General features: G+C 43.9%; 1 protein-coding gene across 4 annotated transcripts in view; it reads left to right on the forward strand.

The window, feature by feature from the left end:
- The window catches only part of FARP1 (FERM, ARH/RhoGEF and pleckstrin domain protein 1), a 290,079-nt gene that overhangs the window by 39,901 nt on the left and 224,664 nt on the right, over positions 1-25,514 (forward strand). For 3 of the 4 annotated variants that reach the window (XM_082366088.1, XM_082366087.1, XM_082366090.1), the window contains exon 2: positions 16,297-16,490. In XM_082366088.1, coding sequence (XP_082222214.1) covers positions 16,320-16,490 — 171 coding nt within the window. In that variant the 5' untranslated portion in view covers positions 16,297-16,319. Of the gene's footprint in view, positions 1-7,222; positions 7,310-16,296; positions 16,491-25,514 lie in introns of those variants that run through there. The other variant, XM_082366089.1, reaches the window with a different exon arrangement.

The following is a 25,514-nucleotide window of genomic DNA, read 5'->3' on the forward strand; positions in this document are numbered from 1 at the left end:
TGCCATGCTCTATAAATATTCTGCATGGATTTTTGTATTGAAGAAAAATCTATATATTCATTTAAAGAAAATTGTCCTAGCTACCATATTGGTCCCTTCTAAACACTAACACGGGTTCTCTCTCCATTTACCTATGTCTTTTTTAAACTGCTAATTCACTGCAATTGATTATCAGCATTGATCAAGATAACTATTAATCACAGTTTAAAACTTTAATAGAAGTGAAATAGTTAATGTGGAATGGTAATAATTTTTTTATGAATGGTCATAATAAATACAGAACTATAAGGGCTTTCAACTTTGAAACTGTTCTTTTTTGTAAAGCACAGTCAGTGTGCTGCTATCCGGGGCACATGGAAATAAATCCCTGCTGATGAGCAGAATAGAGCTGTACACAGTTGCCCTTTGTACGATGCCCACTCAGAGGCAGCTTGATTACACATGAAATGCGTGATAAACATAACATCTATGGCCTTCCCTGTGATTTATTCAGGCAAAGCAGAAATGGGCTTTGGAAGCTGAGAATGTCCCAGAGTCCAGGGTTTGAGAGGAGGGATCATGTGCTCTCTTCTCCTTATTGAAATGCACCGACGCTAAGTTTTAAATGTCTGAATTCCAGATATGGGGCCATTGGAATGATATATATATTTAGGCTCACGTTACTGTTTCAAAATAGTGACGACTTGCAGACATTAAGTCAGTGTTAGATTCCTTAGCACATGGAGCTTACATTTATGGTTTCTTTTTACCCAACCATAGGGTCCAGCGTCCATGAGCCTCTGCAAATGGGCAGCCGTGCGTCCCTTGACTTGACCCAGGTTTCACCTCCCCCTGAAGGCCCAGCTCTCTCACCTGGTAATGACTGGGGGCCTTTCTAGAACTGTTACCTGCTCTGGAGGATATGACTGGGCAGCTCCTCTGGGTATTCCTCACAGGCACACGTGTCTGCCTTTCCCTGTTGGCCACGAAAGGTTCCCTGCCATTTGTCCTTGAGAGAGCCTGACTCTCCTTTCGGCTTCACATGGGGATCCATTTCACGTTGGCTTTTGGACCTTCTCAAAAGAAGAAAAATAAAAATTATTTCTTATCTCACCTCCCCCCCGCCCCCGAATCTGTTTTGGTATATCTACTACCAGTTGCTATTCAGTGCTTATATAAGTTTAAGAGTATTAATAAAAATAAAGTTTCAATTTTCAAATGCCTTTTTTGATATCTAGTAGTTGCTATGAGTGATACTATTATTTCCGATTATAATGAATTATAATGAATTAAGTGGCTAGTTTTTCATGGGTTATTCCATCTTAGAATTCCCATTTTAAGTACTACTTATTTATAGTAGCTATCCTTTTTTGTGTCTTTCGTTACTTAGACAGGATTTTATTATGAATTTTTGAGTGCAACTTTCTTTTAAAATGTTTTGCTTGGGCTCAAGTAAAATGAGTTTGGGAGTATAACATTTTTTTAAAAGAAAAGATTGTTTATCTGTTGAAAGTTTTGAAACATTTCCCAGGCTTATTTATTTATGTAGATCTGGGGGAGAGGAAAATTCCATGATTATTTTCTGATTTCTCCTTTTTTTTGGTCTCTTCATGTTTTCTGTAACAGATGATATACTTTATTGTTGTTTAATTTTTACTTCTTCTTTGTTTGCTTTTGTAGTCTCTCATCAGCTTCAAAATTCTTTAAAGACTGTTCATTCTTCTTGCTTATATTGGTGTAGAGAATAGTCCATTTTCCTTTCAGTGGGACTTTGGTAGAACATCGTTTACTTATATTTTTAATGTTAAAAATATTCTTTGTAACTTAAAATTATTTTTCTTTCATTCATTGTCTTTCCATAAAACAGTATTTGAGCTTGCAAATAATTGGTTGAATTTTGCTTTGTTCTCAAGAATTTTATGCTTTATGATCTGAGAATGGATACCATATACATAGAACTTCTGTTATAGGTGGATTTTTTGTGTTCCAGCAAAATCGTTTTTATTTGAAAAACTGGAGTATAATATTTTTAAAAAGTATTTTTTTATTTGCCATTTCTTGCTGTCCAGATATTGTTACTTCTGTCCTTATTTATTGTACTGGGTAGGCTTATATTTCTTTAATTATTGGCTTGTTCGAGTGAGTTATAGAACGTTGATGCCTTCTAGATTTTGGCTGCTACCTAAGTGAGCGTCAGGCACCCCATTTGGGAAACAGAGCTGGTGGCCCCTACTTTTAGGCTATGAGGTGGATGAGGGAGAGCCCAGAAGTGAGGGGTCGGACCGGGGCCTGGCATTCAGCCAGGAGCTCGCTTGACCTCTTGTTTCCCCTTCTCAGTTCTCCAGCTTTTCACAGCTTCTCCCCATAAAACTTGCTTCTGCAGGTACCTGCCCCGTGTAGTAGTGAGTCGTGTAGAATTGTGAGTAGTAAGCAAAGTAATGCAAATAAGTACTTAATGAATGGCATGTGTTATTGGGTGAAAGTGCTTTGTGAGAAGATGAAACAATTTGAATGGAAACTTATGTTTCTCAGCAGTTAACAGAAATAGTGGTAGTGCTGTGCTTTAATGTCTCATTTCACAAAGCGACTTGTCCTTTGAGCCGGAGAATGATCTGGAGCTCATTCCTCAGCCCCACTTCCCTGTCACTGTGTCCCTTTCGTGGCACGTGGATCAAGTCTGGTTTTGTATCTGTTTCTGTTAAGCAGTGTGTTCCATGGGAACGGAAGGTTTGCCTTGGGAGAGGAAGCGTAATCTTAATTTCCCTTTGGGCTTTCTTTGATTTTGCCCAGGAGCATCTGCTGTGTGGATCTCGGTTATGCTCGGCAGTTTTCACTTTTAAGGGTGGTGCCTTTGCCTGCCCTTTCCAAGTTTCTTTAGTTCTGAGAACTTAATTAATTCACGGGTGTTCCATAAATGCTCTAATCCATTGCATGAATAGACGCTTGGAAAAATTCTTGCTCATAGAAGTGAGAAATTATTTAAGACAGTTAAAAAATGCATAATTTAGAACCATAAAAAGAGAGTACACCATGGGAAAACTGGGCAGCTACATGTAAAAGAATGAAATTAGAACATTTTCTCACACTGTACAAAAGTAGACTCAAAGGATTAAGGACCTAAATGTAAGACTGGAAACCATAAAACTCCTAGAAGAGAACATAGGCAGAGCGCTCTTTGACACAAGTCATAACAATATGTTTTGGATCTGTCTCTAAGGCAAAAGAAACAAAAGCAAAAACAAACAAATAGGACTTAATTAACTTAAAAGCTTTTGCATAGCAAAGAAAACCATTGACAAAATGAAAAGACAACCTACTAAATGGGAGAAAATATTTGCAAATGACATGACTGATAAGGGGTTAATATTCCAAACATACAAACAGCTCATACAATTTAATATCAAAAAACCCAAACTACCCTGTTAAAAAATGGGCAGAAGACCTGAATAGAAATTTTTCCAAGGAAGACATACAGATGACCAACTGGCACATGATAAGATGCTCAAATATCATTAATTAGAGAAATGCAAATCAAAACCACAAGGAGATATCACCCCACACCTGTCAGAATGGCTGTCATTAAGAAGACCACAAATAACAAATGTTGATGAGGCTGAGGCTAAAAGGGAACCCTCATACACTGTTGGTGGGAACGTAAATTGGTGTAGCCACTGTGGAAAATAGTATGGAAGTTCCTCAAAAAACTAAAAATGGAACTAACTACCATATGACCCAGCAATTCCGCTCCGGAGTACATATTCAAAGAAAATGAGAACACTAATTGAGAAAGATACATGCACTCCAATGTTCATAGCAGCATTACTTATAATAACCAAGATATGGAAGCAACCTAAGTGCCCATCAACAGATGAATGGATAAAGAAGATATATATATATATATATATATGCGCGTGCACACACGCACACACACACACACAATGGCATACTATTCAGCCATAAAAAAGAATGAAAATTTGCCATTTGAAACAACATAGATGGTCCTGGAGGATATGATGCTTAGTGAAATAAGTCAGAGAAAGACAAATACTGTATGTTATCACTTATATGTGGAATCTAAAATATACAACAAACTGCTGATTATAACAAAACAGAAAAAGACTCACTGATATAGAGGACAAACTAGTGGTTACCAGTGGGGAGAAGGAAGAGGGGAGGGGCAAGATGGGGTATGGGATTATGAGGTACAAACTACTATGCATAAAATAAATAAGGTAGGGCTTCCCTGGTGGCGCAGTGGTTGAGAATCTGCCTGCCAATGCAGGGGACACGGGTTCGAGCCCTGGTCTGGGAAGATCCCACATGCCACGGAGCAGCTGGGCCCGTGAGCCACAACTACTGAGCCTGCGCGTCTGGAGGCTGTGCTCCGCAACAAGAGAGGCCACGATAGTGAGAGGCCCGCGCACCGCAATGAAGAGTGGCCCCCGCTTGCCGCAACTAGAGAAAGCCCTCGCACAGAAACGAAGACCCAACACAGCCAAAAATAAATAAATAAATAAATTAATTAATTAATTAAAAAAAATTAGGATTAGAACCTGATGGACAATCTGATGGATGGTGTCTAAGTCTTTTCCTTCCAGCAGCCCATGGCAAAATGTGCTATTCATCATCATTAATTTTATTAATGGACAACATTGCTTAATTAAATACCTTATTTTTTAACCAGGCTGACATTTTAATTCTTTTTTCACAAGGGGTTTCACTCTTTTATTATGTTCTTTTTTTTTCCTTGACATTTCATTATTTTAATTAATAATTAATTCTAGGGGAAGTGTTCCAGAAGGCGATACCCTTTATACCTCTGTTGTATTTTATTGTATCCTTTGGCCTGTAATAATATTGCCTAGTGTATTTCTCGAATAATATTCAAACGGTGAGAGAATTTCACAGTCTATTCTTTAATGGTTTAATAGAAATTGCTTTCCTTTTCCCACCCTGAAGGGAAGCCCTGTCATTTATGATTCATTGGTTTTGGGAAGCTTTAGGAAATGCTTTTTTTTTCTAAACGTTGTATGAAATAATATCGTTACTCACTCCAGAATAGATGTCAGTAGAATGTTACACAGGATGTAGGACACATTTCAATGTTGCCATTTATTTTTAAAAATATTTATTTATTTATTTGGCCACGTTGGGTCTCAGTTGCGGGGCGCGGGCTCAGTTGTTGCGGCGCTCGGGCTCTAGAGCGCACGGGCTTAGTTGCCCCACGGCATGTGGGATCTTCGTTCCCGAACCAGGGATTGAACCCGGGACCTTGGCAGTGAAAGCGCCGAGTCCTAACCACTGGACCGCCAGGGAATTCCCTGCCAAATTTTTTTTTTTTTTAAACTTTGTTCTCATAGAATTTTTTTAAAAAAATTATTTATTTTTGGCTGTGTTGGGTCTTCGTTTCTGTGCGAGGGCTTCCTCTAGTTGCGGCAAGCGGGGGCTACTCCTCATCGCGGTGCGCGGGCCTCTCCCGTTGCGGAGCACAGGCTCCAGACGCGCAGGCTCAGTAGCTGTGGCTCACGGGCCCAGTTGCTCCGCGGCATGTGGGATCTTCCCAGACCAGGGCTCGAACCCGTGTCCCCCGCATTGGCAGGCAGACTCTCAACCACTGCGCCACCAGGGAAGCCCCCAGATTTTTTCTTAAAGCTGCATCGTTTCATCTTGTCTTAAAAACCACAGTGGCTCATCCTGGTCCATCAGATGCCCCTCCTATGGTTTGGCCACTGAAACCTGCGTCTCACCCACCTTTCTCCTTTCCACTCTTTTCTCACCTCTGTTGGTCTGTATCCACCATGTGCACAGCTCCTGGCACTGAGTGGACGCTTCCTTACCGAATGCAGAGGGAACTCCAGCAAGCATGTGTATATTCTCCATACGTTTCCTTTCCATCTGCCCTCAGGGCTACTTAAAACCGTTATAGCCTTTTCCCAAGGACCAGACGACTTTCTCGGCATTCTCTGTAGTTTTTAAAATTCACATACTGCCCATTGTCACAAATAAACACGTTGCCTTCAACAGTGATCACTGAGTACCTGCTCTCTACTGCGGGAGAGATGATACGTCCCATGAAGACGAACCGTATGGTGCCATGTTCCTGCTTTGTGTGCCACGTGGTGCTAAGTGTAGTAGCTGAATTATAACAGGTCCTGAAAAATGCTTGTGAATGGCGATGATCCCAATTACTGTGACATTTCAATGGCAGTATACTTTAAACAGTCTGTTATTTTCAAGGATGTTGAGTAAGCAGATCCAGTAATAGACTGCACCCTCCTTATGGGTGAGGCAGGGGTTAGGGGTTTGGAAAGGCTGACCAGTGTCAATTGGTGACAAAGAGAGAGGACTTTTCCTTCGTGAGTGGATGCGTGTTGTGTGTTAAGTAGAGCGAGCTTGACCACAGCCTAAGAAATGCAGCCTCTGGTTCCACTGCAGCGCTGTTGTTAGGTGGGAACCGAGAGACGCTGCCAGCTGGTTTCTTATCTTCCAGAAGACCACCTTTCCCCTTCCATTTTATTTACCCAGGCCTTTTAATTAGAGGAAAGAATGGAGGGGGAGTTACAATTTAATTTTGTACTCAGAATCACCGAGAAATGGACATGATGAAAATGTGAATCATTGGAGATTTTTTTTTCTGGTCTCCTGTCTTTTTATTTCTATTGGAGTAAAAGAGTCTTCTCTTCCCAATACCTTTTACTCCTGACTCCATCCTACATGTTTTTGTCCTTGCCTATTTCATGGAGGAAGTAGGTCCTACCAAATCAGCGAAAAGGCAAACAAAAGCGTTTGTCTTAAGTCGTTTTTAGAACAAGGTTGGAATACAAATGAAAATGTCATGGGAAAAGGAATGCCACTTTTTCTTGCCAAGAGCTATTGAAAGAATCAGTCTGGTGCGTGTGTGAAACGTGGTTTTTTTCTCGGTGAAGGTATCGAGTAAGTGCTTGATTTGTGTCAGGTGGATTTACTTACCTCAGCTGATCCTCATGGGGACCCTTGGACGTTAAGTGGCAGCGGTCTCGGGCTGGAGCTTGAGCTAGGAGCTCCTGGGAGGCTTGTTAAAACCCAGATGCGGGCCCACCCTCCCTGTGCCTTTCCGATTCTGCGGGCCTGCGCGGAGGCGGAGAATTTGCATTTCTAATGAGCTCCCAGGTGGTACTGATGCGGCTGGTTTGCAGCCATATTTTAAGAAGCCCTGCAGGCGGTGGTCAGCTTTCTCTGCGTCTTCTGGGAGAATGAGTCGGTAGTGGAGACGTGACTGCCTGAAGTTCTCATAGCCCCCGAGTCGGGCGGGCCGTCGCACTATGACAGGAGGAACGTGTCATGCTCCCAGGTAATGCAGCCAGGCCCCCCCCTGCCCCTCTGGACTTGGAATTGAGTTCACAGTGCAGGAAAAGAGGAGAAAGGCCTGGAAAGCAAGTGGAATATAAGCCCAATACGAGCAAAATGCCAGGGAGAAGAAAGTAAGGCTTCCCTCCCCCCACTCCCAAAGAGTAGATCAGGGAAGGCTTTCTAGAGTCGGTGACATTAGAGCCGGTAAAGAGGAATATTTTATTTTAGGAGGAAGAAGCAACAGCAGCAGCCATAACACTAGGAAAATGCAGCCACGCTGAACAGTTTGTTTCCAGGGAGAGAAATCGGGGCCCGTCATTGAAATGCCCGGCTGGGAGTTTTCACGTTTATGTTGTTATTGATTAGACTCAGGTTTTTGAGTAGAAAAGGGGTGTGGTTAAAACTAGACTTTGGAAATAACTTCTGCGACGTGAGAGACTTGCTCTTCTGCTCTGAGTTTTCCTTGAGGTACTTCGCAGAGATCTGTTAGGGGGGATTTAAGGATAGCCTAGTTAATTTTTTTCCCACTAGGCTTGGAGAGGAAAGACAGTGAAGAAATATTCTTTATCAGGTTTCCACAGTTCAGTTCTCTTTTCCGTGGCGGGTGAAATGGGGCACCCAGCTTCCCAAGAGTTGATAGCCTGGTCCCCCTTCTCCCAAATGATCCAGCAGGCCTGACAATCCCTCGCCTGTTTGAAGTGTCTGGTTGATGGAAAACAGCTGATCTCCAGTCGCTACTTCGGCTCACAGACTTGTTTGAAAGAAGTAAATCTATCCGCCCAGATAGCTGTTTTTGAACTTTCTCAAAACCCCTTATCTAAGTCCTTGTGAAAGGCCAGCCGCGGCCGCCTGTGTCCTGGAGCAGCTGCTGGGCCGCGCGCCTTTCTGGGGCGTCTCCCCCTCCCCGGCCTGTGGCTCCCCGGGGACAGGAGCACAGGTGGCTTTGTCACCTGGCAGCTAAGCTGGAGTGAACAGGCCCTGGTGGGGGAGGGGGAGTGGGTTACATATGCTTTGCCCTTTGCCCTCCTGGGAGTCTCACGTGGTCGATCATTGTCCCCGCCCGCCCCCCCCCACCCCACCCCAAACTGGCAAACGCCAGCCCCTCCACCGTCAGCGTGAGGCCCTGGGCGCTCCGGCGGCTCTAGGACCCAGCCCTGTAGCTTCCTACAGATCTACCTCTTGGGCTGCCGCTTCTGTAAATTATTCACTTCCTATGAATTTTTCTTAACCTGGAATTTTTCGGTGGCTAACATTTAAAACTGGAAGGAAGACCTCCTGCCAACCTTCGCTCATCAGCCTGTTTTGAATGATAATTGTCACCCTTGTTTACTGTGATTTCATCTTCGTGGATTTCAGGCTTTAAAGGGGACCGGGGGTGGACAGCAGGAATCTGTCCTTTTAGAAAATGAAAATTTTAAAATTGTCTTAATTTTTTTCCGAATGGTACAGAATTTTAAAGGTCCCCAAAAGTGTGCAGTGACAAGCACATCTCAGAGCCTTCTCACTCCTGTCTGTAACCGTATCTCAGTGGAGCCAGCTCTCGTCCCTCTGCCCTTCCAAGAATATTCACGTGTGTGTCCACTTACATATCACATATTTAAGGTATAATTTACATATCATACCTCTGGCCTGTTTTCGGTTCAAAGGATTTTAGTAAATTTACAGACTTGTGTGACCGTCACGACAATCTAGTTTTGGAACGTTTCCATCACCTCCAAAAAGATCTCTTATCCCTCAGGCCCTTTGCTGTCAGTCCCAGCTGCTACGCTGACCCAAAGCAACAACTTTCTGTCTCTCTAGATTTGCCTTGTCTGGATATTTTCATATAAGTAGGATCATATGCCATAGAGTCCTTTGCATCTGGCTTCTTTCACTTAGCAGAATGTTTTGGGGGCTCATCCACATTGTAACGTGTATCTGCATTTCATTTCCTTTGAATGATGAATGATAATAGTCCCTTGTATGGATATACCACATTTTGTTTATCCATTCACTGGGTGATGAACATTCGGATTATTTCCACTTGTTGACTATTTTTAGCTCTAAACATCTCCATACACACAGTCTTTGTGAAGACATACATTCTCATCTGTCTTGGGGAGATACCTAGGAGTGTAATAGCTCAGTCACCAGGGGACCCCAATTGCTGGGTTGTATGTGAAACGTATGATTAAATTTTAAGAAACTTCCCCAAAATTATCCAAAGTCTGCACCTTTTTGTACTCCCACCAGCCATCAGCAGTGTATGAGAAATTCCATTTTTTTCCCATTCTCGATAACTCTTGTTACTGCCCATTATAGTGGGTGTGGAATATTACCTCATTGTGGATGTAATTTGCATTTCCTAGTGAGGGACAGTGGTGAACATTTTTTCATGTGCTTATTAACCACTTGTATATCTCTGGAGATGTAAATTCTCATTTTATTATCAGTTTTAAAACATATGGTAACAGTTAACTTAAGGCCTCTCACCATCTCAACTCCTTCCCCTGCCAATTTTTAAATTATTTCTACATTGTCAGGAATTATAATATTCTGCAGCTATTGCAGTGATTTTAGCCTTCCTCTTACAGTATAAATGGATTTAAAGTTTACCAATAATTGTTTTTCCTTGTTTCACCACTTTGCCTCTTGTTTTGATGTTTATCCTTTAGTAGCTGCTCCCAGAAGGGCTTGAGTTCTTGACTATTTTATATGTTTCAATGAAAATTCAGCTAGATTCCATGTTCTGATTCATCTTTTATTTCTTGGAGGATAGTTTGGTCGGTTAAACATTGAATGTGTGTTATCGAATGCAAGTTTGTGTGCCCAACGCACAGTAAGGCCAAATAAACTGAAACGTCGGAGTTTGTAGCAGAGAAAGGTTTATTGCAGGGCCGAGCAAGGAGAATGGGTGGCTCACGTCCCCAAACCCCCAAACTTCCCGAAGGGTTTCAGCAAAGCATTTTTAAAGGCCAGATGAGGGAGGTGGGTAGCAGGGTTATGTGATCATCTTGTGCACAATTCTCTGATTGGTTAATGGTGAGGTAACAGGTTGATTAACTTTAATCAATCCTTAGGCACCAGTAGGTCTGGGGGCCACTCACCAAGTAGTTAATTCCTTCCATTTGTTGGTGGTTTTCAGCAACTGAAAAACTCAGCAAAGATGCATGAGATACTATTATCTGGGTACTTCACAGAAGAGCTACAGCAGAGGATATGGGGGAGTGGTCTGTCCCAGGCAGGCCCCATAGGGTCCTGCTCCGTTACAAATGTTGCTGTGGAGTCTGAACTTTTGTCCCCTCATTTTTTTTTTTTTTTTGAACTATTTGCCTAGATGCCCAAATAATTCCTTCTTAATTTTTGAAGATGAGTGATGATAACACAGGAAACTTCCACGTGTTCATCATTTTAGTTATTTCTGGGATATGATATGTTCATTTATTATGGAGAATCTTTGATTTCTGAAATGTCTTCCTGAATTATACCTTAAAATTTTTTTCTTGTTCCATTGAGGTTTTTTTTGTTTTGTTTTGTTTAGGGACATCTATTATGGGTGTGTTGGATTTCTTTTCTTTGTTTTCCATATTTATCATTTTTCTGTTCTAAATCTTTTGCTTGCTTTTCTCCATCTTTCCCCTCCAGACTCTCATATTTTCACCAGTGTGTATTTCCTTTTAGCTACTTCCATTTGGTGATTGTTAAAGCAGCCCAGACGGACTAAGACAAAGTACCATAAACAGGAAAACAACAAATTTGTTTCTCACAGTGCTGGAGGCTGGAGAATCCAAGATCAAGCAAGGGCCAGTGGATTCGGTGTCTAGACCCACTTCCTGGTTCATAGATGGCAGTCTTGTGTGTTACTTTTCCTCACATGGTGGAAGGGACAAGAGAGTTATCTGGATGGTTTTCATGAGGACACTAATCCCATTCAGGAGGGCTCCACCCTCACCATCCAATCACCTCCTGAAGGCCCTGCCTCCAAATTACTATCACATTGGGGATTAAGTTTCAGTGTGTGAATTTGGGGGTGACACAAACATTCATTTCTATAGTAGTGACTTTTTTTTCGGCTGTGCCACATGACATGTGGGATCTTAGTTCCCCAACCAGAGATTGAACCCGTGCCCCCTGCAGTGGAAGTGTGGAGTCTTAACCACTGGACCTCCAGGGAAGTCCCAGTAGTGACGTTTTTATTCATTCTTTTTTTTTCACCCTGAGGTCTGCCCTCATGCTTTATTTCCTTCTCATGCTTCCCTGAATTCTTGTAAATCCTCTTCTGTTTTTGTAGATAGAATCAGTTATTTCTTTGTTTTGTTAATTTATGACAGTGTGTTTGGGCAAAATTTTCATCGGTTGCATATAGCATTGCTTCGGTGGCTGTTTTTCATCTGTCATTCATTTTCATTTTCCTCTTTTTGCAGCATCTTTGTAAAGGTCCTTTTTTGTTATTAGATGAATTCTTTACGAACTAGCTACTTACAGGAGCTTCACGTGACCAGGAGACAGGGCCATGTCCCATGCCAGTGGGGATTCTTGTGACCTGAGTTTGGGGGTGTGTGTGTGTGTGTGTAATCCTTTCAACCCTTATTTTTCTCTAGCTTGCTGAGCCTGGTTGTGTTCCTAGTGGGGTCTCTCTTTTTCACCTTGCCTTGGCAACAGACTGCTTCCTACTAATATGGCTTAGCTGTGCGGTTTCTCATTCAGGTCGACCTTTCCTGCTTCCTGAAATCTCCCACCACACTGCGTCCAGGGAAGCTCTTAGTGCTACCTGCGTGTCTGTTGCCCTTCTTCTCAGAAAGTTATTGCTGGATATCCTACTTATTTGGGGAGCATGGCTCTGGCAAGCATGGGCTCTCCAAGAATTTTCCTTCTCTGTCTGACCTTCACTGCAGTTTGGCAACTCTTTCTCACGTTTCGTGGTTCAAAGCTACAGATGTCTTCCAGGCTCCTCTGGGATGGAGTCAGCATTTTTGTGTGTGTTTTCCTTATTGCTTTTGGGTGAATTCCAAGAGGAAGTCTTTAAGCCAAGAGACTATAACAAGACAATTCTAGTTTTTTATCTTTTCTTTGCCAGTTAAATTTTTTACTGCTTTTTTGTTTTAGTCATTATTTCCTTTTTAACTAACTTTTCAAATAGATCTAAAGAAGAAAGTAGTTTCACAAACAGCTCTTTACTTTTAGGTCTGGAATGATCACGTTAGTAATAACGTGCTACAAGGAAAGAAATATTAATCTTTTTTACCTTGACTCTTTCTTAAGGAATTCAGAAGTTGGAGGAAGTTATGGAGGTAAAGTTGGAATAGAGCATGGATTGCTATTTATAAACAGGAGGCTTTTAGGTTTGTTAGATATGTGATGTAGAAGGCTGTGTTTTATTACTGGATTCACCAATTTTGCTATCCAGCATCGATTATGGTTACCCATTCATGACTTGACTGCATTCCTCAGATATTCCCTTGACATTCTTAGGCTGCTCTGCTCAAAACTCTTGGCTGGATTTATGTTTGAGTTAAACAGCACTTTCCATGAACAGTAACAATCTGCCTGCAAGTGTAAAAACAAAAAGTGTGACATGCTTTGTTGAAATGTTAATATCCAGAAGTAGAAAAAATATAGGCATGAGATCATTTGAAGACTAAAAAGAGATAAAGGAAGTTAAGGTACCAAATAATCTATTAATCACTAGCTCAATTTAATTTTTAAATGCCAAGCTGTTAAAAATCACAATATTCTTCTGGGGATCTTGGGCCAGAGTGGAGAGAAAGGGTTCCATTTAGAGGATGAGAGCCTCGCTCTTTGCTTAGGTGGGACAAAGAGAAAATGTGTTTAGAGCACCTTTGAGGTGGCGTGACATGAGAGAATAAACCCTGTCCTCCCTGCTGTCGGCTCCCGGGGTGGGCATCAGAGCCACAGCCGGACCTACCCCTCTCAGCTCAGAGCAAGAAGAGGCCAAGTGGTCAGGCCCAGCATCAGTGATTGAGGAACAGGGCCTGTCCATTCTGATGGAGTGCAGGGAACAGAAGGGGGGGTTGGAGGCGAGCAGTGGAGGATGCTTCCAGAGGCAGGGAGGGATCAACACCAAAGTAGGAATGAGTGCAAAGAGGAGGCTGGCAATGGGGAAGGCAAACTGGACTGATGTCAAAGCTTTCTTTGGCACTTGTGTTTATTTTTAACCATGAGACTATGAATAGAAAACATATAGGGGAATAATTCTGCCTGGTTTGTGAAGATTATTTTAAACACAATGATGCCATAGTTAATTAGATCTATACCAGCCACATTTGATTCATTGAACAGATGTAGGTGATCTGTTTTTCACTTTGGTGTAAAGCATTGTAGATGAGCAAAGTCTAGTTGTGTCTTAAGACCAAGAGATGATGAAGCAAAAGATAATCACGTAATCGAACAGATTGGAATTCGGTTCTTAAAAAAAAAAAAAAAACTTGTTTGGGGGAGAAATCAGAAAGGTGCTTGTACAGCAGACCTGTGAAATCATAGATGGACATTCAAGAAAGAAGGAGTAGTTCTCAAAAGGCTGGTCCTTAACTAGCATGGTGACACAGAAGTCCAATCTCAAAGGATTGCATAGGAACGAATAATAATCTCCTACAGGCTTTGGTGGAAAGTTGGTGGGGAAAGTGAGTGTGGGAGAAATAAGTAGGAAATGGTGTTTCCTGGGTGGTGGTCAGGCCCTCTCCCTTTTCAGTCAGGGGGTGTGTCTTTTTAGGCCAGGGTGGTTTGAGTCAGTGACCCATCTTATTGAGGTAACTCCATGGTTTCTGCTCTGCTGACCTCAGGGCCAGCCCTCTGTGTCACAGGGACAGTGTTCGAGGTTTCACTGAGAGGAAGGGGAGGTTCCCATATGGAATCTGGTGGGAAACTTCTGGGAAGGAACCTGACTGACCCTTCAGGAGAAGGAAGAGCCTTGGTCAAGAAGAACCTACAAAACGAGGCTCACAAACTGGGTGTTTTTTCCAGAAGAAAAGAGCTGAAGGGTGACTCGTAAGATGCAACCCTGAGGTCTATACTTCGCACCACAGGTGACCCTTGCGTGCCCCTTCTGTGACCTTCTTTGTCACTGAGCCAAAGGGTCATTCTTTCTCTGCCTCTTCTCCATCGGCCCTTGTGTGAATTTACTGCCATAACAAAGTCCCACAGGCTGGGTGTCTTAACAGAGATTTATTTTCTCAACAGAGATTTATTTTCTCACAGTTCTGGAGGCCGGAAGTTTAGATCAAGGTGTTGGCAGGGTTGGTCTTTCCTGAGGCCTCTCTCCTCGGCTTGCAGATGGCCACCGTCTCCCCGTGTCCTCACATGGCCTTTCCTCTGTGCATCCCTGGTGTCTGTGTGTTCAAATTTCCTCCTCTTATGAGGACACCAGTCAGATTGGATTAGGGCCCATCTTAATCACTGTTTTAAATCGGTCACCTCTTTTAAGACCCTATCTCCAAATGCTGTCACATTCTGAGTTACATGGGGTTAGTGCTCCAAGGTAAGAATTCTGGGGGACACGATTCAGTCCATAACAAGCCCCATGGCTGGGCATGTTTGTTCTTTTTGCTTTTTCATTGCCATGTTCTCCCCCCACCCCTTTCACATTCCCTCTCGCCCTGGCTTTCACTTCTACAGCGAGATGGACTCTGAACCCAAAGCCCAAATCCAGCTCCACCTCCGCCACAGCCTGCTGGATATCCTTTTATAACCTTCAACATGTCCCCAGTCAGACACACACCTTCCCCTCCCACTTCTTCCCTTCTGCCCTGATTTAAAACTTTCTGGTCACTGTTGTACTTTAATCTCCTTCTCAGTAGCTAACCGTTTACAACACTGGGTTAATTTTTCCATAAAAGTGGGTTTTATAGCATTATCTTTTTATTTACATCGCCGCTGTTCAGGCTATCCCCTCGAGCTCAAATTGCTGCCTTAGCTTTGTAACTGGACTCCCGCAGCCCCTGCCAGCCCGTCTCTTTTTCCAGCGCATTAGTATATATCATCTTCACATTCATTTTTCTCAAGTTCTACTTTTGTTGTGTCATTATTCTTATTCAGTGAGTCCCTACAGGGTGAAGACCGTATTTCTTAGCTAGGCATTTGATGTCCTTTGTGGTCTGATGCCAACCTAGTTTCCAAATGCATCTTTAACTCTGCAGCATTGATTCTCACTTGTCTTCCTAAATGCCACCTGATTTCTGTCCCATAGCTTTCTTGATGCTGTTCTACTTCCCTGGAATTCCTTCTCCTTGTGTGTTCCTGTCTCCTTCCAAGCATTACCCAACATTTGAGACTCAGTTGAGTTCAGTTCCTACCTTCTGCATGATGGAGGAGACAACTTTGTCAATACTGTAATATGTAGAATGGTTTCCTGGGAAAGGGGGAACAGTTGGGGGAGGGTGGCAGGAAAGAAATTAATTAGGAGGAAAAGAAGAAATCGAGAGAAAAGACCCTACCTAACGTCACCTGGGTTTGTGTGAGTGTGTGTTTCGTTTCCTCAACCAGATTATAAACTTGGGGAGCTACAAGATACGTTTTATCTATTTATCTTGATAATGCCTACATTACTTGGTATGTTCCTGGGTCCATAAAAGGTAACTGATAGATGCTAATGATAATGGATTAGGCACTGCTCATTTTCTTCCCAGCAGACCAGAAGTGTGTGAAAAGTGGTGCCTAGCTCATTGTAGACCCTGAATAATAATATGCAGAACACAACTGAATCTCTCATATTAAGAGCTGACTGTAAAACTAGAAAAGGCTAAACTATGTAAAAATATGCAGAAGGATAAAATATGCACAAATATTTGCATGCCTTGAGTGGCTAAAGGTGACACTGTGTGTGAATGAGCTGAAAGCTCATCAGCTCGTGTGATTCCTGCACGGGGGGTGGGAGCTGGCCCTCTTGTGCTTCGGGGACGTGGCCACAGTGACAGACAGAAGGTGACAAATGTTACTGAGGGGGTTTTGGTGATGAGTCGCCTGATGTATTTTCCTTCTCTCTGCTTCCTGCAGGTATCATATAATCTGCTCTCATCATGGGAGAAATAGAGCAGAGGCCAACTCCAGGATCGAGACTGGGGGCCCCGGAGAATTCGGGGATCAGTACCTTGGAACATGGACAGAAGCCTCCCCCCACGCCTTCAGGAAAACTCATGTCCGTCAGAATCCAGATGCTGGATGACACCCAGGAGGCCTTTGAAGTTCCGGTAAGTTGGGGGCAGCCTTCGGCACGGGGGAGGCTCATGTCGTTCCTGTGTTTCGGTGACGCGAGCTGGCAGGTCTGTGTGTTCAGCAGCTCCCTGCCCACCCTCGCCATGCTCCTCTGGCGCGTTCTGGTTCCCAGCTCTCAGTTTTTGGATTTACGCGTGGACCGCGTCCAGTGATATCAGTGGGTGTGTCATTTGAATTTTACTCTGATTTTCCATGTTCAGATAGATATCTGTGTGTATATGCCTACGTATGTATTACTTATATATTTGAATTGGCGGGAACTGTGATCTGCGTCTCAGTCTGATTTGCTTATTACAAGCCGTTCCTCTCAACGCCGATGCATGTGTGTGAGCGCCCCGTTTCTCTAGGTTACTGGCAAGAAAGTTCCGAGAAAACCAACAAAGACCTGAATGGGTGTTCTGACATCAGAAGTTGCCGAGCATGTTTGTGGGTGGGGAGTCGGGGTGCAGAAGAACCCTGATCCCAGCCCCCAGTGTGGCAGCCCTAGAACTGAAGAGACCCCATCCCAGGGGCGGACCAGAGGGGTGTCCAGGAGCCGGGCAGAGAAGAAGGACCGGCAGCCGTGGCCTTACCCCTCAGCTAGGGCTGCATACCCCCACGGTTCTGGTGTTTCCCTCAGAGCCCCTTCCCCATGTCCCCTTGCCCTCCCTCATCCTTCTCCCCAAGCTCCTCCTGAAATCCGACTGCTGCTAGCGGCTCGGGAACCACCACCAGTTAGTTATGCGCAGATGGAGAATTTGTTCCTGTGGCAGGGAGAGTCCAGACGTGCGTGTCCACCTCTGTAGAACTCTGACTGCACTCGCCTCAAGAATTAATTAGCATCCAGAGAATTCACAGCACACTCTGGCTGTTTTCCGTGTTCTCCCTTGGGTACTAAGCCCACATCTCACATGGCTTGTGTGTGGGGGGGAAGGAAATAACTCTTGCATTCCAAACAGCCAAACTGTAAGCAGACTTTGGGAACGTAACCTGTTTTTAAAGTGGAGATGGTCCATCTATTATTCCCGATGGCTAGAGCAACTGAAATTTAACAGTCGGCATTCATGTCTGCAGCTCATCATTTCATGGTTTATGTAATATGATTCACTAAGTCATATTCATTTCAAAGACTGTTGTTCAGAGGGTGTGAATTACCATTAAGTGTCTCAGGGAAGATAAACCTCAGAAAAGCTATGTTTAAACCTGCCAATTTATTGCACGTTGCCAACAACCTTTGTATCTTTCTAATTTACTTGTTGTGGAATTCCTGTCTCTTCAAGGACTTGAACTTCTTCATATTCTGAGGCACAAAGCCGTTGCTAATCTGCTGAAATTGTAAAAATAGATTGAGGGGCACACCTGCCAGCCTGGTAGAGTCAGGCCTTCTGTAACATGTCCCAGCCTCCTCTCCTCCCCCCGCCCTCCGCCGCACCCCACATCCCTCCCGCACCCCGCCTCCTTTCTCTTCATTGCCAGACTGGTTTGGTGAGGTATTTCATTTCAGTGTTTCCTCTTTGGTACTGCTAAGGACTTCTGAGCCCAAGTCTGTAGCAATGCATTCTTTTAAATGGTGTTCCCGTATGTGGTTTGGACCGAGGGCCAGCAAATGCTGCTGTTGTGTGCACGAGCTATAGGAAGCATTGTACTATATTCACTTGCAGTTCTTGTTTCCCTGAATCAAAGGATGTCAAAACTCTGGTCCTAGCTACTATTTAGCTAGGAACTATTATAGGAACTCCCTGCCTAAGAAATAAGAATAGAAGTGTGTTTGCATCTTTAAAAAATGATTTTACTTGATAATTTCTGTTGTCTGTGCTTTGCATTTGTAACTCCTCTGCCTGGAAGGTTTCTCATACCACCCCCTTCCCGCATAAACTCCTGTGCATCCTTAGAGGTCCTATCTGTTTTACCCAGATGCCAACTTCTTTTTTTTTTTAATTAATTTATTTTATTTATTTTTGGCTGTGTTGGGTCTTTGTTGCTGTGCGCGGGCTTTCTCAAGTTGCGGCGAGCAGAGGCTACTCTTTGTTGCGGTGCACAGGCTTCTCATTGCGGTGGCTTCTCTTGTTGCGGAGCACAGGCTCTAGGCACACGGGCTTCAGTCGTTGTGGCTCGAGGGCTCAGTTGTTGTGGCGCATGGGCTTAGTTGCTCCACGGCATGTGGGATCTTCCCGGACCAGGGCTCGAACCCGTGTGCCCTGCATTGGCAGGTGGATTCTTAACCACTGCGCCACCAGGGAAGCCCCGCCCAGATGCCAACTTCTTGAGGCAGTGGCTGAGAGTGTTTTCTTCCCCCATTTCAGACCTCTTTGCTCATACATCTGTCAGGGTGGAGCTGGACCACTGAGATTCAAATCCCAGCTTCATCTACTGACGCATTAATCACCTTGGGCAAGGTACTTAATCTCTCTGTATCTCGGTTTTCTCCTCTGTAAAATGAGGCTAATCATAAACCCTACCTCATTTTATGAGAATAAAAGAGTTGATACAAATAAAGGAACAACTCTTGGCACATACTAAGAGCTTGGACCATAATATGATTAGTGTTACCAATGGGCATTTGCCACTTCACTGCTGGCTTCTCGGGGCTGGGACCTTGCCTTACTGTCTCATCCCCAGCACCTTGCACAGTGCCTGGCATGTAGTAGGTGCTCATTAAGTGTTTGCTGACTGAATATTAGGAGTACACTGAATCTTACAAGTAGAATTAATGCCATTGTTAGTTTTTCACATGCCTCATCCATTCATGTTTAATTTTTATTTTTGGAGTTGAGTCAAAATGTTCCTTCTCAACCCATGGGCAACAGATGTTTTCCATAACTGCCTGTAGAAAGGCAGCAATCAGCATTTTTATTGACTAAGCTGATTCTAAATTGCTACCTTGTGGTCCTTAAGAATAGAATCAGCCAGGTCTCTGCACAGCTGGGAAGCATCAGGCTGGCTGTGGTGACTCAGCCGCTGTGCTTGGGATTGGAGCGGAGGGACGCAGGATCACAAGAGACCCAGCTCCCCATAAGTGCTTTAAACCTTGCTCCAAAACTTTCTGCTGGGAATTCATCAAGGCCACGTGTCTGAGGCTGGAAGTGTCCCCTTAGCCCACACGTGCTCCCTCCTCAGATTGGGCACCCCACAAGGATGAATTCTCCTCGCTAATTCACATTCATCACACACATGAGCAGGCACTTGGCCAGAAGTCGTTACAGTTTCCCTCGGGGGACATTCTTCCATGAACCACAGCTTTCCTTGGGGGGGTTGAGTTTCCTGGGCCTTTCCTAAGACTTTTGTTTTAGAGGATGGATGAAGGCAAAGTCATCATTTAAAAATGCATGTTCCCTAAACACTTCCTGGCACAGATAACCACACCAGTGTTCATCATTTCTTATAGCCTTGAATGAAGTCTTATTAAAGAGTTTAATCCTTTGAAAAGCATGAGCAGTGAGCATCAGACTTTTCTACGCCATGGCTAGTTCTACCGCCGCCACCTTTGCTCTTGAACTTGGACGGTCTTTTTAGGTATTTCCTCTACAGAGTTGAAAGTTCAAAAGTAATATTTATAGTAAATTCTTACGGGGCGTTTTATCATCTTTATGTGGAAAAGGCTGTGCAGATAAGCCCCAACCTGTGGTTTGTGATTTATGCAGCTTTCCCTTCCAACCAGAGATTATAAATCGAGGTGACTTGTGTGGGTCTGAAAGAGTTAAATGACTCCCTCCGCTCCCACCCCCGCCAGGACCATCCCCCTTGAAGGTTCCTGAGAAGGTCTGATGTGTCCTGTCCTCACGACCCCGCTGGTAAACAAATGCTGTTCCTACTGACGTTTGTGGGGTGAAGCAGATGGCGTCTTCCCCAAGTGTTTATTCAGTTTATGTGTTTTCATTAAGCAAGGCCGCTCTAGCAAGAGTGGAGAAGAGCAGAGGAAATAAAACGGAGCCGTGTTTTGCTGCTTTTGAGCAGCCCTGGTGAAAACGCTTGGGAGAGACGCTCACAGGTGATGCGGAGACGCCTGGCCTTTGTTGCGGAGTGGGCGTGGCCTGGTGCAGGTGCGGAGCGCTCCGTGTCGGCCACAGCCCTCCCGGGGAGTAATCGTCGTGCCCTGTGTTTGTGTCTTGTCGTTGCTTTACTCAGAAGCCTTTATAGCTCCCAGCTGCCTGAGGATCAAGTGTGGATTTCTTAGTCTGGGGAGGCTGGGAGAGAGCTCGGGCCTTCCTGGAGGGCCCGCTGCAGCTGTCTGAGCTGCTCCAGCTACTTCGCTGTTAACTCCCCACTGCTGTCCCCGGTTGGTTCATCCTGTGCGTTAGCATCTTGGGCCAGAAAATTCTCTTAAGCTCTTTACATGCTTATTTTTGGCCTCCCACAGGTAGAATGGGACCTCTGTGGAGGCACGGCCTCTTTTGTTCTTGCTTATCATCAGATTGTGCACCTCAGCAGTGCCTGGACCCAGCCGATGCCATAACCTGTGACCAACTGCCCACACCTCTGTTCAATCATTTGCCTCTCGCAAGTGACGAAAGGTGGCTGGCGCTGTCATCTCTGTAAGATGAGGGAACCCTTGGGGAGTGCTTCGAGTCCCTTCATCACATTTGCACAGGGTTGGGATAGGACTGGGATTCGAACCCGGCCCTCATGACCCCAACGTTGTCTGCCTTCCCCGACACCGAGCTGCCGCTTCTTATAAGATCCGTGGGCTTCCGCTGTCTTGCCCTATTGGATCTTTTCAAACTTGCCTCCAAGGCTCCCAGACAGAAGGCACCACAGCCTCATCTCGGGGCTGCTCTGGTTCTTTTTCCGTTTGTAAACACCAGCCAACGTCCACTAACAAATTTGTCAAGATCACCTCAGGGTCCAAGCCTCCCCGTGGCTCTTGCTGGGGGCCACCTCTCTCTTCTTGTAGTGCGTGTTATGCTGTGCCTCTAATTAGACTGTGAGTCACAGGCTCCAGTCTTGCTTCTCTCCCTAATTAGTTCCCTTATAACCCTGCTGTGACTTGGTTTCCTTATTAGCAAAATGAGGTGTTTGGTCCAGATGATACTACAGGCCTTTTTTTCTCCCTTTCTTTTTTTGGAAGTCAGCACCTTGCCATTGACATCTTTGTTGATGAATTACCTTTTCATGACTGTATTTGTTAATTCCCCAGGCAGATGGTAGACTCTTTCAGAAAAGGGATTTTTCATCTTAAAAAAAACACAAAATTCTAAAAGCCTCCTCAGATAGTAGTTACTGTGTAACTAGTAAGTGCTCAAACCAATGTGGTCAGGGTGAATAAGCAAGCAGTATACAATATGTTGCTTGTGGAGCATCGGGAAATGTTAGGATTTTGTGTGTGTGTGTGTGTGTGTGTGTTGGTGGGAGGTGGGGTAACTTACATAAATCTCACTAAACTAAATTGGGCCAAACTTTTTATGCCACTTGAAAATTGTAGGTAGAAGATGGAAAGAAATCAGATATTTTCTAGACAACACATTATTAGCAGGAAGCAAACAAGTTTGTTGAAAACAAACATCTAAAATTTTTAAGAAAAATAATTAGGTTGCATGTCATAATAAAAGACTGCAAAGGGTTTTTTTTTTTTTAGGGAGGGCAAAACTGCCTATGTTATCTCAGACCTAATTAGGAGTCTCACACGGTCAGCCCATAAATGATTAAACATTTATTTCATTTTCTTACATTTTGAAATGGAGCAGTCGTTTAATTTCTTTAATTTTCACTGAAGCCTGGGCTTGACGTCAGTCGAGGGCTTGTTCCTCCAAGTGCTTTGTGGTTCTGCAAAAGGTCGTAAATGGTTAGAGAATTTGAAAACTGGCTTCATAGGCTTGCGCTCAGAAAAATGGACGTAGCAGAAGTTTGTCTTTTTAAAAAGCTCTGTGTGTCCTTTTGGGGACCCCCAAGTTTACATCGGGAAAAGCTGAGGCTGATGGTTTGGAGCTGGCCTTGTGTCACTCAGAGCCACTGTGTCTATAGAAAAGCATGGTCCTTTTCTCTGTCTTATTTTGAATGATTTTGTTTCCCTTTTTAATTTCTATTTCAGCCATCTTAGAGACGATGCCTTTTTGGATAAGCCACTAAATGTCTTTTTTTTTTTTTTCTCCCCGAAGAGGTGGAATGTACGTTTAACCAAGATCCTGGGGGAAAATATATCTTCCTTTTTAATACGTGCTCTGCTTCTCAGTTCCCCTGGAATCGCAAGTCCCTGGCAGTGGGGTTATTCCTTGCAGTTGATTGGATTATATGATCTTAGAAGGCAGGTGTGTGTTCAGGGGTCCTTTATTTTTTTCTTTTGCATAAAGTGCACGTAAGAGGTGATGGTGGTGATACCGAGACCTAAATAAAATTTAATTGACCGTTTAAACCAGAAGGGAGATGTGTGTGCCCAGAGCTCCATTAACTGCCCCTTAAGCAGCTGCAGTTTTGAACCAGAATGAGGGGAAGGAATTTCGCAAGTTCACTCAGCTTTTTAAAAATGAGTCCATATTTCTTTTCCCTTATCAGTGTTGCTTTTGGCTCCTATTATTAGCAGAGTTTCTGAAAGAGTATTTATGTCCACTCCGCTTTGCATGGTCCTTTATGTGTTTTATTTAACTTGAATGATAAATGGTCCGTCTGGGTCTGGTCTCATGATGTTAAATTTAAGGGCTATTTTAATAGATAAAAAAAATTTTTTTTCATAATTCATTTCAGTGGAATACTGTTAGCCTTCCTTTCTAGTTCCTTAGAAGCAAAGAGTAGAACTTAAATGTTGGCCCGAAATGTTTGTGTGCCCCTTTCAACTTCACTGCAGACCCTTGATCAAAGTCATTTCTGAGGCTCTGACGTGATGGCAGGAATTCTGTAACAGCTGTTTGCTATTTTCTCCCTGAAAAGTCTCTCAGCAGAAACTAATAAATAAAAGGAATAAACTGTAATTGAGAATGTCTGTATCAGACATTAAAGTGGGCCAGTATTCTGGGGAAACGTAGCGAGTTTGAGAGGCTGCTTTTTTTTCCTCCCCTCTTTTAAGTGGAGATAATAAATTGTCTGAATTATAAAAACAGAGTGGTTAAAGGGGAAAGTCCAGGACCGTGCATCCGGGCTTCAAGGCTTACTAGCTGGGTGGCTCTGGGTGAGAAGATAACCACCCTCAACCCATGTCCTTGTCTCCGAATCCAGGGAACACGTACTTCATGGGGCTGAGGTGTGAAGCTCACGTGAAATACCTTCTGAGAAAACACCTGGCAGAGTCCTGGATGCAGATTAGTTTCTCCTTAAAAGCTAGTCTTTTTTTCTTCCTTTCACACTAAGCTTTACTCTCCTTGTTCATTAGCAGAATTGAGACTGTGCTTGCATTGTAGAGCTCTTGGGTAGGTGAAATGGAAAAGAAGCTTATGAAAACACTTTAAAATTAAAAACTAGCATACTTGTCAAGTGGACTAATTCCCTTTCTTTTTACCCCCCCCCCCCCCCCCCAGCTTTCTATATAGTCTCGCGTGAGTCTTTCCTGAAATAGAGACGAGGATCCCAGGTGGCTTTCGAAAGTCTGTAAGAAGGAAGTGCCACCTGGACAGGTGTGATGCAATCTCAGCTTCTCACAAGCACAGTTACTCCCTTTTTCCGACGTATCTGTAGCTTCTCGGAGCTTCAGTTCCCTTAGCTTTCACATCGAGGGGTGTTCGTGTAGCTTAAACATTTTATGTGCGTGTCAGCTTCGCTGAGTTCTTGATCTCCTTCATTTACTTAGTCCAAAGCCTTTCAGTTTTCCTAGAGTCAGGATTTTCTTAGGTTCTCCTCTCCTCTCATCCCTCTGGCACAGGTTGGCTGTAGGATTTCAAGGTGGTGGACGGAGGTTTTCAGGACCCTCTAGGATGGGTCGTCTTCTCTGCTGGCTCCTTTGAAGGAAGCATTTAGCTGGCTAGATACCCCTGTGCTTGAATGTGAATGTGAAACATATTAACATACAAATCAGACTGATGTTTAAACTATCTGCTATTTTATTTTTTATGATTCACTTATTTGCTGTCTTTCATCAATTCGAACATTGGAGTTGGACATCATAGCTTTAACTCCTAAGAAAGATATTGGAATGATTTAATCAGTTTGGGATCTGTAGAGAAAATGATCGTGTGAAAGCAATTCTAAAAGTCATACTTGATAACTGTGAGCAAGAGCCTTATAGGTTTCTCCTTCCTCATTTATATAAACAGGAAGCTAGACTTGATACCCACAATAGAATTCCAGAGCACTGGTGTTATTTTATGGAATGTGATCTTGGAAACACGATATGAGTCCCACGAATATTTATGGACATGCACGGCAAGGTGTTGCTGATAAGAAAATGAACAAAAATAATGGCTACCCTTTAAAAAAAAAAAACCTTGCTGTGTGCCAGACTTTGTGCTACATCTGTACTTACGTTCTTTCATTTATGGCTGATCAGTGAATCTATGAGGTAGGCATGAGTGACCCCAGTGAGGCGTAGAGGGCAGAAAGGGCTTGATCTAGGTCGTAGAGCCAGGGTCCCGGCCCAGCCCCTCTCTATACTTTAGCCCCGCTCTCCCCATGCCATTAGATGGGCTTCAGGGCCTTAGGGAGCCCATAGAGAGTCCAACCTACCACATCAAGCGTGCTGGTCCGTGAGACAGATGCCAGTGATAGATACTCTTTAAGTGGGTAGGATGGGTTAAGAGGGCTGAGCCTGCAGGAGGAAAGCCCAGTGACACACGGTGGTGACTGATAAGGGCCCCAGATGGAATGCTGGGGAGCTGAAAGACACAGAAGTGAAGGAGGTAGAATTGGTAGGACTTGCAGCGTGTGGGAGGGGAGCACCTGAAGAGTGGGGCGCACGGACAGTCCTTACGTTTACACCGTGGCTTACGTTACGTGGCCTTACGTTTACACCTGGGTGGATCCGTGCTGCCACGGAGGACTAGGACATCGACTGGCCTTTCTGTGACAACTGTTGTACCGGAAATGATGCCTGCCTTTAGTTGACGTGAAAGGCTCGTTGCTAATTTGCTGGTGAGAGGCACTGCCTCATTTATAATCACAGA

This window comes from Balaenoptera borealis (assembly GCF_965194805.1).
Source record: "Balaenoptera borealis genome assembly, chromosome: 18".
Classification (NCBI taxonomy): domain Eukaryota; kingdom Metazoa; phylum Chordata; class Mammalia; order Artiodactyla; family Balaenopteridae; genus Balaenoptera; species Balaenoptera borealis.